Consider the following 17,035-nt stretch of genomic DNA (forward strand, 5'->3'; position numbering starts at 1 on the left):
CATAATAGTGATAATATATGGATAAATGACCACAATGTAAATTAATACATCTCAATACAGTATAAGGGAAATGCCATGTACAGTACTAATTTGAGTGGAGAACCCCTTACAGTAAAGATACAAGTGATAATGCATTTTAATGTAAATATAATATACAGCAAAAAAAAAACATTTGAAATTTATAAATCTATTTTTTTTCACCACACACTAATAGGAATGAAATGGGACGCATCATTACCAGGTAATATCTTACAGTATTCTTCTTGTGTAATGACATCTTTTGAAACTATTAATGGAAACACATTAATTACTAATAAATACAAATTTTCTATATATAATACAGAATGATTATGTAACAGAGGGAATGATAAAGGATTTATACTGCTATTATATAACATAGTGCAATAACAATCAGGCAAGTCTGCAGTTGCTGCCCATCTTGGATTATCACAATTCCTAATATATAAACCACAACACTATGTACATGTTCATACTGATCTGTATACACAGTGATGGGATGGTCAGGGGGTCTGGGCCATGGTTGACCACATAGTCCACAGGAAAGCCAGACAATGCAAGAGAAGGAAACACAGAAAGCCAGGATCATAATACTCAGAATGTGAGCTCTTACAAGCAGGGCCCTCTGCCCTCTTGTGCTTCTCCCTACTTTAGTTTCATCTACTTCTTACTCACCACTAGGGCACCTAACACTCTGTTGCTTATCTGGGTGTTGTGGTCGCTAATGTAGCAATTTATATTATCTATGTCCTGGTCCTGTATTGTATTGTTCTGTAAGTCGCTTGTCTACAACTTGTTTATTTACTTTGTAAGGCGCTGCGGAACATTTGTGGCACCATATAAATAAATGATAATAATAATACTCATATGTGGTGATACCATTGTTCTGATAACTAAATAGAATACCAATGCACAGTATATGTATATTTGCAAGTAATTATAATTCTAGAATGACTTGAATTAATCATATTATTTTATAATAGAGATTTTTTTTAACCAAAACATTTCTATTTTGCAAATCCCAATAGACATGACATGGGACATCAATGCACCAGCAGGTAATGCATTTATACTTCTCTTTTAAACTGTAAACACAACATTACTAAAAAATAACAGAATGTAGTTGCAGTGGCATCTTCCAACATGGTACACATCATTTTGGAGTATATATACAATAGCTCAATGAATTAGGCAGGAAATATATTCTAATAGAATAGTGATATAATTTTAGTCCAGATTCTTTTGGGTAAAGGCTCAGTATTTGCACATTGTAGATATTCCCGGTTTGATTTAGAAACCACCAACAAGGTATAAACAGAGAGACTTGTCAGTTACCACCTGAGGCAGCAGAGTGTAATTAAAGTGGCACCCAATTTTTGACATTATGGTAACCTCTGGTACAATAGAACCTAACTCAAACTTATACACCTCTGTTTTCTCCAAATTCTAAAAATTCTAATAGGAATGAAAGGGGATGGAAAATCACCAACAGGTAAGCTCTTAAACAGTCTGTTTCATTCTATGAATAACTTTACACTAACGTTTTGTAATAATAACTAGATTTCTGTACTGGAATTTTAAATTATTTTCACCGGTTTTGAATAATAAGCATAGTTTTATTTTTTTTTATTTATGAATTGCACTAGATGAATCCATTTCTATTTGAATAAATAGTTAATAATACCAATAGAAAATGATTGGGCATTTATATATTATACAGTATAAGTCCTGCAAGTCCAAACCTCATATACAGTATAACTCAACATTGTATGCACATGTGTAAATGTACATGGCATGTGAGGATGTCTACTACCTAGGGGCCATTGAGAGTACACACTATAGATGTAATTAGGAGATGCTGGTAAAAAAAAATAGAAGAGATATGTGCAATGGGAATATTACTTTTATATATGTAGGATGCATACTTAGTGTGTAAATGTATTTGACCCTACATGTTGGCTTTTACAGTCAAATAAATGGAGAAGACCGGTTAACTATATTTATAGGTGATTAGTAAGAATTCACTATTAAATAGTCGATTTTTCCTAAATGAAAAAGATACCATCCCCCAACTGATCCTACAAGAGCATAAGACAGTATATCATTGTTCAGGAAAGCTGTAGGAAAATCAATATTACATAGCAGACAGCAATTTTAATGTACAGTGTGTACATCACTCATCACACTGGAATAGCCAGATAGACTCTGTCAGTATTACTTATTATTATATATTATTATATAATCGCTTATATGCATGGAAGTAATAAGCAGTGTGGGAAAGGGATGCTTATTAATTCAAGTGGAGTACCACTTACAGAAAAATACAGGTGATAATGTAAATATAATATCCAATGAAAATTACTTTTTATTCTGATAAACATTATTTATTTTATTCTCTAACAGGAATGAAATGGGACGAATCATTACCTGGTAATATATTATAGTCCCTTTCTATTGTGATGACAACATTCACATCAATTACTAATTGGTACAAAGTAGGGATGTGCAGGCTCGGATAGGTTCGAGTTTGCACGCCGAGTTCGGATTTTCCCCTCCAAAAAACGGAACTCAGAAAGAGGCTAAACGTCATCTTGCATGGACAAACATCATCATTCCTGGACTTTTGTCCCTAATTCAAAGTAATAATTTCCAAAACATAAGTTGCAAAGTTTATGTAATAGAAGGAATGATAAGAGATTTATAATTATTTTATGTAATGTAGTCCAAGCACAATCAGGCAAGTCTGCATTTGCTGTACACCTTGACTTATTACCATTCCTAAATATGATTACCACCACATTATGTGCATGGTCCTACCAACCAATATACAGTGATGGGATGATCAGTAGCTCATGGTAAGGTGAGACTATACAATCCACAGGAAAGCCAGACAATGCAAGGGAAGGAAACCCAGAAAGCATGGATGATAGTACTCTCATATGAGGGGCTACCATTCTACTGACAATTAGACCCACAGATTTAGTAGTATCACCCCACACCTTACCAACAAAATAGACTAATAAAAATTCACCACCGGGTCCACTGGTGCTAATGATAACCACTCCCTTTTAATGGAGTATGATTAAGTTGGAGTCCTCATTGAATGAAACGAGGCTAAGGTTCCAATTCCTCTAAACTGTCAATTTCTTTGAAACATTCAAAATAATGGAAAAATCCAATACTGTTATTCTGTGTTATACTAGGGTAAATAATTGCACTCTTCCCAGATCATATGGTCTACAAACAAAGAGTAGACGAAAAGGCAATGGTACAATCAGAGAGCCAGGCATCCCTGGAAATCAGTGTCCACCGGACATGTCAGGTCTAATGCACCCCACTGTCTCCTCCTTGCCAATGCATTTCTAAACTAGGGAGGTGTCTTCCTTGAGAAAGATACCATCCTAGTATCAAAACTCATTACAAAATTATTTATTATAATTAAGAAAATTAGTAAAAAACAGTACTACAAGAGATCTAAACCATCTAAACAATGCATCCATTAATTTTCTTGCTATTGTGTAGTGACTGCAGTTTGTGTTTTAAAATAAAATTAAAACAGAAATACATCTTCAATAAAATGTTGAGCATAAAAGTATAAAGTCAGGGGTGGCTTAACAGTTCTGTTGCAGAACTTAACTCTTCTCACCTCTTACTGACATGAACACAATGCTCTGCATGATGTTGGTGTCATATGTATATGAGAAGTACACTTGAATCATTGTAAAATAATCTGATAAAGTAGACACACTTTTACAGGAAAAAATATATTCATTATTCAATACCTACCATGCGCTAACAAAAATCTTAATGGTTAGAACAGGGCCTCTCTGTGCTTTAGTATATATATATATATATAAAATATAATAAGTGAAATAAAGGAGCGCCTACTAGTGCATAAAAAGATAATGAAAACAAGTGAAAAAAGTGAACCATAATATATCCACTACTTATCTGAACGGATGTTGCTTCGGTCAAATGACCAATGAAAGAGATATGAAAAAGAAAAAACAAGAAAACCACATAGTGTGTACCATCCTATACTGTGTATAGCTTCATAATCAATAATAATCTGCTAGACCCTTTAGGGGTTAATTCCCAATTACCTAGAAAACTATTTTAAGGCGTATTGCAGGGTCAAAGACAGATTATATTTAAAAAGACATTTAATTGACACAGTATCCAAAAAATGGTAAAAAAACACACGTACAAGACATAAAAATATTCAATGCTTATCTGTCCATATATGGGGGGTTGCTGTTCACCAACCCCCCATATATGGACAGATAAGCATTGAATATTTTTATGTCTTGTACGTGTTTTTTTTTACCATTTTTTGGATACTGTGTCAATTAAATGTCTTTTTAAATATAATCTGTCTTTGACCCTGCAATATGGGTGCCATACCTTATCACTTTATTGGAGCTGCCACTCAATGATCCTTGAGGAGTGTCACTTATGTTTATTTATTTATTTTTTGAATATCCATTGTCGTGTTACTTTAAGTATTGTTGGGTTTATTTAAGTGTCATGTTGTAACCTAGTGCGCCTCTTTATCTCCTACACACATATATATATATATATATATATATATATATATATATATATATATAATTACTGTATATATAATTGTGGTAGAAGTAAATATTGTGTGCAATAAATATATATATTTTTCTCCAAGCTGGTACAGGAGGATTGCCAGTTTCCAAACCACCAAAAGGTAATTTTATCTTCACTCATTTTACACTTTATAGATTCAACTAAAATGAAAGTAAATTTGCATTTATGGTGTACTTGCTGACTTTGACTTCCTCCTTTCCAGGAGAAGCCTAGAGAGTAGATGCAGCTGACCACTTTGGGGGCATGGCACCAGGCTGTTACATCATTATGCCCCACTCCCTCTTGGTAAAACACTGCCAAATGTTATAGAGCTAAAATGATGCAATTTGCACCATTTTAGCCTATACTCTCCATACAGACCCATGATTCCTATCCAGCCCACTTCACTAGGAAGTAAGCGGATGTTGGAGATCCATCGATTCTTCAGGGGGTCTGAGGGACTAACTGAAGAATCAGGAGTCTCCTGAACCTTCTAGGAGAGTAGGTAAGTATGACTTATGTGGAAACCACCTTTGAGATGAGGAGTTGAATAGTATCTTTTAAATATTAACAAATTACATTTAAACAAAATAAACAAGGATATTAAAGAGATGTAGGTGATCTCTTAAACTGGTCGGAACAATAAAGTATGTAGGTGTTATCAGTGACTGTGTTTTTAAAACTACAATGCATTATTATTATTACTACTACTACTACTAATGCTACTATAGATGGGTTGGGTATGAAATACTGGCAGTCTGGATGCCTTCTGTCAAAATGCAGACAGCGGCATCCCGATGCTTGGCATCCAGACAGGGGTTGGTTGAGTATACTAAATTTCCCCCCTTCTCACTCTAACCTTCCTTGGTGCCTAAACCTAACCCTCCCCACCCTACAGCCCAACCCTAACCCTCCCCATTAGTGCCTAAACCTAACCCTCCCGGAGGCTCCTGCTTCCGGCTTCCGGCTCCCACAATGTGCACTATGGGAGGACGTCATGACGTCTTTCCCATAGTGCAGAGAGAGGAGCAGCCGAGCGGAGTGGACGCCAGAGCTGGGGCCAGAGCGGGGCTGAAGTAAGTGTTACTGTTTTTTTTTTGTGTGTGCAGGCAGCCTGGACAATACTTGGGGGGAGGCACTACTACTGGGGGCACTTCTGCTGGGGAGCCACCACTACTGGGGGCACCTGGGCACAGCTACTAGGGACATTACTCTGGGGGCACTTCTACTGGGGGAGACACCACTACTGGGGGCACCCGGGCACTACTACTGGGGACATTACTTGGGGGGCACTTCTACTGGGGTTATTGCTTAGGAGGCACCACTACTGGGTGCATTACTCAGGGGCCAGGGGCACTTCTACTGGGGGCACTACTACAAAGAGAGCATTACTATTGGGGGCACTAATACAGGGGCATTAATACTGGGGAATTTATAAAGGGGACACTACTACAGGGGGCATTACTATTGGGGGCAATACAACTGGGGACACTACTACTGGGGCACTACAACAGGGACCTTTACTATTGGGGGCATTACTGATGGGGGCATGACTACAGGGGACATGACTACAGGGGGCACTACTAATGGGGGCTCTGCATAAGTTACACTACCACTGTGGGCACTGCATAAGGGGCATAAATACAGGGGACACTGCATATGGGGACAACTACAGGGGGCACTGCATAATGGGCACTTTTGCCTGAGAGCCAGTGGGGGGGAAGCCTAAGACCTGTCGGGATGGAATGGCAAGGGAGGGGGCTGGAATGAAGAGTGTATTATGTGAATCATGTTTTTTCAATGTGTTTTATGTGGTTCTGGATTTAATAATGTATTTGAGGTGGATGTGGTTTTAAAACGTAGTTTATGTGCCTCTGACTTTTCCAATATATTTTATGTGGAAGTGGTTTGTTGCAGTGTATTTTATGTGGATCTGGCTGGGCTCGCTCCCAACGCGACTAAAACCGGGTGTGATGCAAGGTCATACTTCTGGAAATGTCACACCACAGGCATGCACACAGAAATGCGGCGTGGGCTTGTGACAGCTAGGCCACACCCCATTTTTTGAGCGCGCCTCCGGCACGCGCATGCTGTCTATCTTTTGTTTAGCTACATATATTTTTCAGCGCTTTGCCTCTGACTGGTTAGACACCCCTGTACTCAGTAGTCACGGTGGCTGTCATTCTGTGGTCTTTCTAGATCACGCTCCCTTACTGTGATACCACACCCCCTCATGATGACGCCACGCCCACTCCACAATATTGCTGCTTCGAGGGGGGGGGCGCATTTTGACTGCTCGCACTGGGAGCCTCAGACCCTAGAAACTGCCCTGCCATTTGTGTACAAAGCTGATTTATGGCACAAAGTTGCTTAGTAATCAGAGTTTCCCTGTGGGCACACAGATGTCACTTCAAGATCACCTTATTTTTATATTTGCCGAATTGCTTTTATATATTACATAGCTTCTGTTTGACTTTTCCTTTCAATTTATTTTTATGTTTGATATGAGTTTTTTTTTATATCATTTTTAACATTTCTGCTCAAAGGGGGCGATTCAATTGTCTTTCATATTCCGGTAATTAAAGGGGCACCCAATTTTGTAATTCAATTGTATTGGGTGCCCATTAATTATTGCACTCTCCGCAGGTAATTAGAATGGGTTTAACCGTGTAAAATGGCTAAACCCAACTAAAGTTCAGGTTAGGGCGCACAAACTGGGATTTATCACACATTTTAACATTTCTGCTCAAAGGGGGCGATTCAATTGTCTTTCATATTCCGGTAATTAAAGGGGCACCCAATTTTGTAATTCAATTGTTTTGGGTGCCCATTAATTATTGCACTCTCCGCAGGTAATTAGAATGGGTTTAGCCACGTGAAATGGCTAAACCCAACTAAAGTCCAGGTTAGGGCGCACAAACCAGGATTTATCACACATTTCTGCTTGCCTCCTCAAAAGGGGGAGAGCAGAAATGCATTTGAATTGGAAACAAATTATTTTACATGAAAATAAGGTGTAAATTTCTTTGCTTTTACTCTGTTACAGAAAAGACAACAAACACCAATCTACCAGAAGGTAATGATTTTAGTTCATTTTTTATTTAGCCTTTTATTCAAATGGTGACAAATAAATAGACCAAATTTGTTTTAGGGTTCATATCCCAAGGTTATTTTCAATGTTTTAACTTTTCTGTTAACTGGTGCTGTATGCAGTGTTTGCAGTTTACTGAAGTTAAATTAAAGTAAACAAATGTAAACACTCACTTTAAAAGTCCACGTATGAGTCATCTATTTATACATGTAAACGCAGTAAATGGATGTGTTGCAACTCAACCTCACAAGTGCCAAAGGGACCAGAGGACCAAAGCTGAGCTCTCTCAAAGTGGGTGGTGGTACATCTTATTTCCTATTCAGTCCATATGTGGAGAGTGAATATAGTTGTAGAATATTGAAAATGCCTTGCATTGATTGTATACTCCTTTAAATATATGATTGTCAAAAAAAGATAAAATATTAGCGCAGCTTAAATTGTTCCAAAGTAGACTTTGTACATGGCAAAAAAGTAAATAAAATGCCATCAATGAAAAATAACATATTATATTATTTCTATAGTCACTGCAACTTGTTCAACGTCTGGAAAGGAATTGCCTGCTCCGGTTACAATGTAAGTTTGACTTAAAAAGCTGAATAGTCAGTCACAAAGAGGATTCCTATGGTTGTTACACCTTTACTTTTCTAGCTACACATAACCTCGAAATTCTCTGTATTGTATATATGAAAGAGATAAGGGAAGCTTTATTGTTCATTGGGCTGAGGAACTTTTGCATACTTTCCATTCCAGAAAACACTACATTGATCCTAAGATTGATTAAGAAGAGGGACTGTGTACTATTTTAATAGTTCTTGTGAACACAGAAGTGTTGTTGCTAGGGGTCAATGATGCCTATTTTTACATATATTTGAGCCTTTTTACCATAAAAACAAAATCACTTAATTGAGGTGGACCATGAGTTTGTTATTAACGTCTATGAGCATATTTCTTTTATCAAACATTTAAAGAGCACAATACTGTCTGCTTTTATGCACTTGCCGTATGAATTGTCCAAGTTATGGTTGGAAATTAGTTTAACTACCTTCTAATATTTTAATATTTGGGGGGATTTTGTTTATAAATGTATCTCTGGTAATACAGTTCCAAGAAATTGTAACACTAAGGTCTAGTTGCTCACTTGTTGGTCTTATCCAGGTTGGAATATAGAAATATCCTCTACTGGGTCTGGCCTAATAAAGAAGTATATGTCTACAGACAATTGCCAATGTGACTAGGAGGTAGATTTACTAAAGTGCAAGTTTTTAGAAGTGGAATTGTTGCACATAGCAACCAATCAGATTCTGGCTATTCTCTTTTAGAAGGTGCTAGATAAATGATATATAGAATCTAATTGTTTGCTATGGGCAACATCTCCACTTCTAAAAACCTGCACTTTAGTAAATATGCCCCTAGGAGTCCAACAGATCACGAACCCTATAGTTTTATGTACTGTATTCAAATTAGCATTAACAGTGGCTCAATCTTAGCACCTCACACAAAATATATGTGATAATATTGATGTATTGATTCATTAATTGATTATTTGATTGAATGAGTAATTATTTAAAATAATAGTCCCTTTACAGAAAACAATTAATAGATATTTTCAGATTTTGAAGATCTTTGTGCTAAGTACTGTAGAAAATTAATATTCTTTATTTTTACTACATGTTCAGGGGCATATGTAGGACTGTCATTGGAGTAGTAGATAAACTGTTAAATAGCATGTTTTTATATATGCACAAAAACACACATCATACAGTATTGTATATGCACAGATGTAAAGATGAGAATCATATACAAAAATGTTTATGACAAATGAGTGTGAAACTATTGTCACTGTGCCTTAAGTTTGTTTCATTATATATTTTTTTGCATCCTAGCAGCCTGAAGTACAACCAGCAGTCATAGAAAACAATTTGAATAAAATATGTTATGCTATGGTTTTGTCATATAAAGTACAGCACTCTATACTTAACTATTTTTTTTGTTACTTATGAACTTTAGAGTTACTTGTCCTGAAAAATGTAAAGATCACAAAGCAGACGTCTGGGGATCTGAAGTCTATGCAGATGTAAGACTCATCCCTACATTTATCCTACTTGAAATTAAAGCTTACAGTATTTGTAAAATAACATTTCTATCCATTTGTAATGATCAGGACTCTGCAGTTTGTAGAGCTGCCATTCATGCTGGACTGATAGGCAAAGAAGGAGGGAGTGTCATAGCACAGAAGCAACCAGGGCAGAGTGATTATGAAGAATCCACAAAGAATGGAATAAAAACAAAAAATCGGGGTCCATCATCTGGATCATTCATTTTAAGTTTATCTTATGAATTCCAAACCAGCACATATACAGAATATACTTACAATGTCCCCTTAACAGGTATGTTACCAATTAAATCATTTCAAACATTTGTCATTTTGCCATCCATTAGTATATTAAAATAATATTTATCTTTCCTGTTTCAGGAGTGACCTGGGACTCTAACCCAGGTAATATTACATCAGTTTTGTATTCTACTGTTATTATTCAAGTCCTGTGAGAAAAGTCTATATTATCAGCAAGCAAATGGCTGACCACAGTAATAATGTTACATAGTCTTGCCTTGTGCTTCATGTAGAAGAACCTGTTTTTTAGCAAAATAATCAAAAATATTTACCGACAACTGTCACCTGCACACAGCAAAGCTTTTGAGTGAATAGTGAATTCAAAGTGACTTAGTGATCTCACTGAGTCCAAATGAAATGAGCATTATCACAGACCACTCCTGTTATTAAACAGAAATATATTATAATGTCTAGCAACTAAAGACATGTTCTTGCTACTTTAGTTTCAGTGCATTGCGCAATGACGGCAAAGGAGTTAACAGCACAATATACAATGTAAGTATATGTCAAAGAAAACGGGAGGACAGATAGCAGTTTTAACATATCTTTGCACAATGTCATGTTAAATAACAATGTTTGTTGAGCTCTACTCATGCAGTATAGTTTGTATTCTGAAATAAAACAAATACTCATAAGTTGTTAATTGCTATATATCAAGTACTAATGTGTTTTTCATTTTTTATTAAAATAGATAATTTATTTCTATGTATAATGTATTTTTTTGCTCTGTGAAATGTAGAAGTAGGGGCTACAGCATTGCAAATATGTCAGTGATTGAGTCATTTAAAGTTCTGATTTGTTGTCATTAAATCATATTTCATTTACAGAATTATCTGTCCCGACGGTTGTGAAAGTCAGAAGGAAAATGTTTGGGGATCAGATATCTATACAGAAGTAAGATTAAAATCTGAGTATTAAAGAAATATTAAAAAAAATGCATCAATATTGAAATTCAACATTAAATTAAGCAGAAAAAAACTAGTAAAGACAAATACAATTAGTTTGTGTGCTTAGCTGCATGTGTTTGGAGATTCAGAAAGAATTTTACTCATAGGGAAGAATATTTCCTTACGTAAGCAACATATTGGGGGGAGAGCCAAACATCGCTAAACTACTCTAAGTTAAAAAATAGATACATGTTGGTTAAGAAAAACTGGATATATCTGCCAAAACAACTTTGGCCCATATTTATTGAGTGACATTTTTGTTATCACCCATTACTAACTTTAATGCTGCTCCAACCAATCAGCTCCTGTCATTTTTAAAATATATGACAGTAAGGAGCTGATTGGTTGGAGCAGCATTCAATGTTATTAACTAGTGATAACAAGAATGTCACTTATCGATAAATATGGGCTTGAATATGTACTCGAGAAATAGGCCCACCCTTCTGGTGTCACATGTTTTGAAAATGTCTATTATGGACTATATAACAATAATGATAGGTACTTCATAGATGTAACTTGTATATTTTCTACCAATAGGAGTCTTCATTATGCGCATCTGGCATCCATGCAGGAAAAATACCCAAAAATGGGGGAGTGGCTTTTGTGGAGAAGAGACCAGGACAAAATAATTATGGCCAGTCCACGAGACATGAAATAACATCAAAAACTCAGAAAGAGTCACCTGGCTCCTTTGTATTTAATGAATTATATGATGTTCAAACCAATGTATTCACTGAAGAACAATACAGTGTCTCAGATTCAGGTAACTCTCTACCTGTTCATTAATGTCTTACTATGTATCTACTTACATGTTATTATCATAATTTTTATATTGTTCTATCATTATGGAAGAACAGCATGGAAAAGCAGGTTGGTTGTGTCATTAAATATGAAGCCTTAATTGCCCAAACCGCGCCAGTTTACAGAGCTCACCCAAAAAATATACCCCTATAAGTATCCAAGAGGTGTGTGTTTCCCCACACCACTACATTTTAAATAAAAATCTATAGATAAGATACAAATATAACAGACATGTATATCAGTAGTTTTCATAGGTTCTCAAAAACACTATTATCTTGCTGCTTATGCAGTTATTAGACCAAAAAATTACTGTTATATACCACCAAGTTACAAAACAATGGCTGTATATTGTACCATAAATGCCTTAGCCGATACAATCTTTAACTTACATAGGGACCTATTCATCAACTAATATGGGCCTGCGACACATGTGGAAACACTAGTTTTCAGAGTGTGCTCGCAAGATCCAACATCATCTTCAGATGGCACTGGTTATGAGAGCCCTGCTGTTTCTTAATGGAAAGAGCTGCAGGGTTGGAAATAGGGATCCTCTGCTGTCACCGCACAGGTCAACCTTTGGCTGTGCATCAGGGCCATCTTAACCTATGAGCACACTGGCCAGAATCTCAGGGCTCCATGATTCTAGGAGCCTTCATGCAGAGGCATACTGGTCCAGGGGGCATCTACATGGAGTGTGTGGTTTCTTGCTCCATGAATAGGACAGTAGGCTGAGAGGCAGATAGAGAAAGATGCTCCCCAACTGCTCTGATTGTGACTTACACACAATCAGAGTTGCCAGGCAGCATTCTCTACCTGTATCCCAGTCTGCAACCACATAGCTTGATTAGGGAGGGCATAGGGGGCACATTCTTCTGGGCCCCCTCTCTCAGGGGTCCCCCATACTTTAATCACAGCTGCATTGCAGAGCAGGAACTGTACTGTGAGCTGGAGAAGAGAACAGGGAGGTGGAGTCCATAATACTCGCTTTACATCATGTTTTTATTTTTAAACATTGATTTTGTAAAACATACCAATAAATCTAAAGGTTTAATTTCAATAACCATTTACATTTTTATACCCGTGAATGAGTGGGTAGTGGCCATAGCACATTGCTTTGCCCAGGGATTACAATGCTGTTAAGATGGCCCTGCTGTGCATATCAGCCAGACAGGCACTGGTAAAGTATCACTCCTATTTCTGTAGCAGTGATACTGATCGCAGGGAAAGCTGCTTTTTACAGCAGCTGTCCCTGCACTGGAGCAATATTGAATTGCTCTTGTAATTATGTATCTACTGACGCAATTTGTAGCAAGTTGGATGCATAATCATCAGTCCCCACCTGTCCCCTGACGATGAATAGTCCTTATAGTATGACATTCCATTAATTACACTAACTAATAACTCATATTCAACATACAGTATATCTGTAACATTAGTTCTTTATAACATACTGTAGATGGAAACACAATCAGATAGTACATTCACATTTTAGACATTGTAAATTATACTCACATTTTAGGTATGAACTGTACAAAAGGAAATTTCCTGCAAGGATTTAAGATTCAAAAACAATATTTTATTACTTTCAATTTTAATTAATAAAGTGGGTGACATAGATTATAGGGGTCATTTATTGGATTAATGTTTATTTAGAATGTGTTTTTCATTTTTTATTATTTTGGTATAAACAGGGCTGCTGTTTGACTTGCCTGTTTATTTTTGTATTCTTTTTTAAAAATTAATTTTAAAAATAAAAATAAAAAAAATTGTTTCCAAGCAAATAACATCATTTTTTTTACTTTGTTACAGAAAAGACATCAAAGACCAATCTACCAGAAGGTAATGATTTAAAGTAAAAAAAAAAAAAAAGGAAAATATTAACAAATAAATGAACCAAACTTATTTAAGTGTTTATACTGTAGCTGTCATTTCCTAAGGTCATTTGCAAATTTGTTATCTTTTCAGTTGCCTTTAAAAATAAGTATACAGTCTACTAAGTTAAAGTAAAACAATGTAAAAGTCTATATACTGCGTAAGGCATCTAGAAACATTCAAAAGTGATTAATGAGTGCTTTTCACTGATGTAAACCAGTTTTGTTAACTCAGCCTCAAAGTGTCCTGTTAACTAGGAGTTTAAAACTCAAATGATGAGCTTTCTCAAAGTGGGTGGTGGTACTTCTTGTTTCCCAGAATAACATTTACACCATAAATTGTTCCTTAGAAGACTGTGTAAATAATGGTTAAGTATATAAAATGCCATCAATGAAAAATAACATCTTATATCATTTCCATAGTCAAAGCATCTTGTTCGATGACTGGAAAAGAATTGCTTGCACCAATTACAATGTAAGTTTGACTTAAATATCAATTGTCGTAGTCAATCACAAAAGGGAGTCAAAGGGTTGTTATGATTTTATGTATCCAACTACCCAACTACACATTCATTGTATTGTATTTATATAAGAGATAAGGAAGGTTTTATTGTCCATTGAACTGTGGAGCTATTGGATACTTTAGAAAAACATCTCCATATTTCATTGATCCTTATGATGAACAGAGACTATGTAGCATTTCCATAGTCCCTGGTGCATTCAGAGGAAATGCTCAAATGCAGTTAGGGTGCCAAGGGGAAAGTTGGTACTAATTACCATGGCCTAGACTTGTCTGAGGGGCCGTATTTGAAAAGTACACAAAACCCCTCTGGAGCATGTGCATAATATATTTAATTGATCTTTTCAGAGGGAGTGTGGCCACACTCAGATTTTGCCATGCCCCCTCTAATTGCCAGTCTCACTGTATGTCTCGGCTGCACTATTCCAAGAACAATGGAGCCTGTAACTTTACTTTTTCAGTTTAGCATTTAACAGAGGCTTATTGTCAGCACATCACACAGAATATAATGTAGCATATGTGTTATAAACTTGACTGATTATTTGATTGATTGATTACATGGTCAATTATTAAATAGATGTAGTCCTTTTCTGTAGTGCAAAAAAATTACATAAAGCATAGTAAATCTAATTTAAACAATTATTTGAGTTGTTACGATTTCTGTGCTTTTTAGAGTATTCATTTTCTTCATTTCAACTGCATATCCTGGGGAAAATATAGGATTGTCACTGGAGTATGGAATTAAACTGCTATACACTATCTTTCATATAGAATAGAAAAGCCAATTCAGTTAGCGGCAGTGTGCCGCATAACATCCCACTATGTTCTACTGCATACATATTCCCTATTACTATAGGCTCAATATTGCTTAAATAAATTCTTTTAAAAAAAGTAGTTTTGTACCTGTATGTAATGTGCCACAAAGTGAATAGCCTTCATGATAATGTGTGTGCCCAGATGTAAAGATGGGAATCATATAGTTTTATTTTTTGCCTTTTTACATTTTAGCTGCCCAAATTCCTACCATCAGTCATATAAAACAATAAAAAATACATTATGAACAACAACTGTTTTATTATTTATTTTCTTTAGAGTTACTTGTTTTGAGGATTGTAAAGATCACAAAGCAGATGTCTGGGGATCTAATATCTATGCAGATGTAAGTACATTTACCCTACTTAAAGTAAAGCTTACAGTATTGGTAATATAACATTTCTATCCATTTCTGATGATCAGGACTCTGCACTTTGTCAAGCTGCCATTCATGCTGGACTGATAGGCAAAGAAGGAGGGAGTGTCGTAGCACAGAAGCAACCAGGGCAGAGTGATTATGAAGAATCCACAAAGAATGGAATAAAAACAAAAAAACGGGGTCCATCATCTGGATCATTCATATTAAGTTTATTATATGAATTCCAAACCAGCACATATACAGAATATACTTATAATCTCCCCCTATCAGGTATGTTACCAATTAAATCATTTATTAGACATTTGTCATTTTGCCATTTGTCAGTATATTAAAATAATATTTATATTTCCTGTTTCAGGAGTGACCTGGGACTCTAAACCAGGTAATATTCCATCAGCTTTGTTTATTACTGCTATTGTCCAAATCCTGTGAGAAATATCTATATTGTCAGCACGCAAATGGCTGACTACGATAATATTACTACACAGTATTTCCTTTGTGCTTCTTGTAGAAAATACCTGTTTTTTTGCAAATAAAACAAAAATAATTAAAAATATTTAACAACTGTCACATTTCTAGAACAGAATGCATTTAATGTCTCAGTTGCAACAATAAGTTGACTTAAAAATTAACCTTTAATGGACAAGAAATACATCATAATATAATTTCCCATATAATTATAGCTAATTTCTAAAAAAATGAAAATATTAATCCAAATATGTCAGTCATAGACACTGTCAGAAGTTTGCAGAACAACAATGAATGAAAAAGTATAACAAGTGAAGCTTGTGTGTTAGGAGTGATGGTGTAAGTGTAAGGGAAGGGTCAAAATATATGTGTACATGAGAAAAAAAGTGAGAGTGTATATAACACAGGCAAAATGGTCATGGTCAAAGAGACTCCCACAGGGGCTAGTAATCTATGCCCAATTAAGAATGAATATTCAATTTATTAAGAGAACAGAGTTGTCTGAGATAACAGAGAGGGATCAGAGATAAGCAAGTTAACTGCAAGGGTGTTTCTACTGTCCAGTGTGTGTGAGGTGAAGTGAACACTAGATGAGAGACTACAGCTGCAGTTAGATAGCACAGAATGAGCATAGAGGCACATGCTGCTCGACACACCACACTGACCTGAAATGTGATGTTAAAAACACAGCACAGAAATAAGTAGTAAACACAGGAAATAAGTAGTATTAAGTTCTGATAAATAAGACAGGTGACTGTGATTGGATAAGTCTATCAGTGCTAGACAGGATTCCTTAGACACACTAAATGCTAGTAAATATATATATATATATATATATACACACAAAATATATATGAGAGAGGGCGCTAAAAGAGATATTAAGTTTATAGATTTTTCAACACAACAATAATGTCCTTTTTGTATGTAACATATGGAGAACAAACCGTTCCTATTTGGTGAAACACAGTGATATCTCCCAGATCCTGATTTCTTCTTTAAGGAAGTAGGACTTCACGTGGCTGCTTTTCAATTGAAGAGAGAAATTCCAAATTTATAAATAATCTTCATTGACAATATTGGAAAGTTCAAATGTAGGTCAATAATTTTAACCCAAAGTTCCCTGTGGATAAACCCTCACA

The 17,035-nt window shown here is 35.8% G+C and overlaps 1 protein-coding gene across 1 annotated transcript; it reads left to right on the forward strand.

Annotated features, from left to right (window-relative positions):
• Window positions 1-1,482: 1,482 nt before the first annotated feature.
• Window positions 1,483-15,860, forward strand: LOC148506205 (uncharacterized). Its single transcript, XM_088447128.1, has 16 exons — window positions 1,483-1,510; window positions 2,422-2,448; window positions 4,697-4,735; window positions 7,661-7,690; window positions 8,227-8,278; window positions 9,713-9,779; window positions 9,867-10,092; window positions 10,179-10,202; window positions 10,541-10,592; window positions 10,925-10,991; window positions 11,582-11,807; window positions 13,655-13,684; window positions 14,140-14,191; window positions 15,329-15,395; window positions 15,473-15,698; window positions 15,787-15,860. Exons 1-16 carry the CDS (start codon window positions 1,483-1,485, stop codon window positions 15,858-15,860), a joined length of 1,287 nt encoding a protein of 428 aa, XP_088303254.1.
• Window positions 15,861-17,035: the final 1,175 nt, after the last annotated feature.

The sequence above is a fragment of the Taudactylus pleione genome, unplaced genomic scaffold (genome assembly GCF_031769625.1).
Source record: "Taudactylus pleione unplaced genomic scaffold, aTauple2 ptg000421l, whole genome shotgun sequence".
NCBI lineage: Eukaryota > Metazoa > Chordata > Amphibia > Anura > Myobatrachidae > Taudactylus > Taudactylus pleione.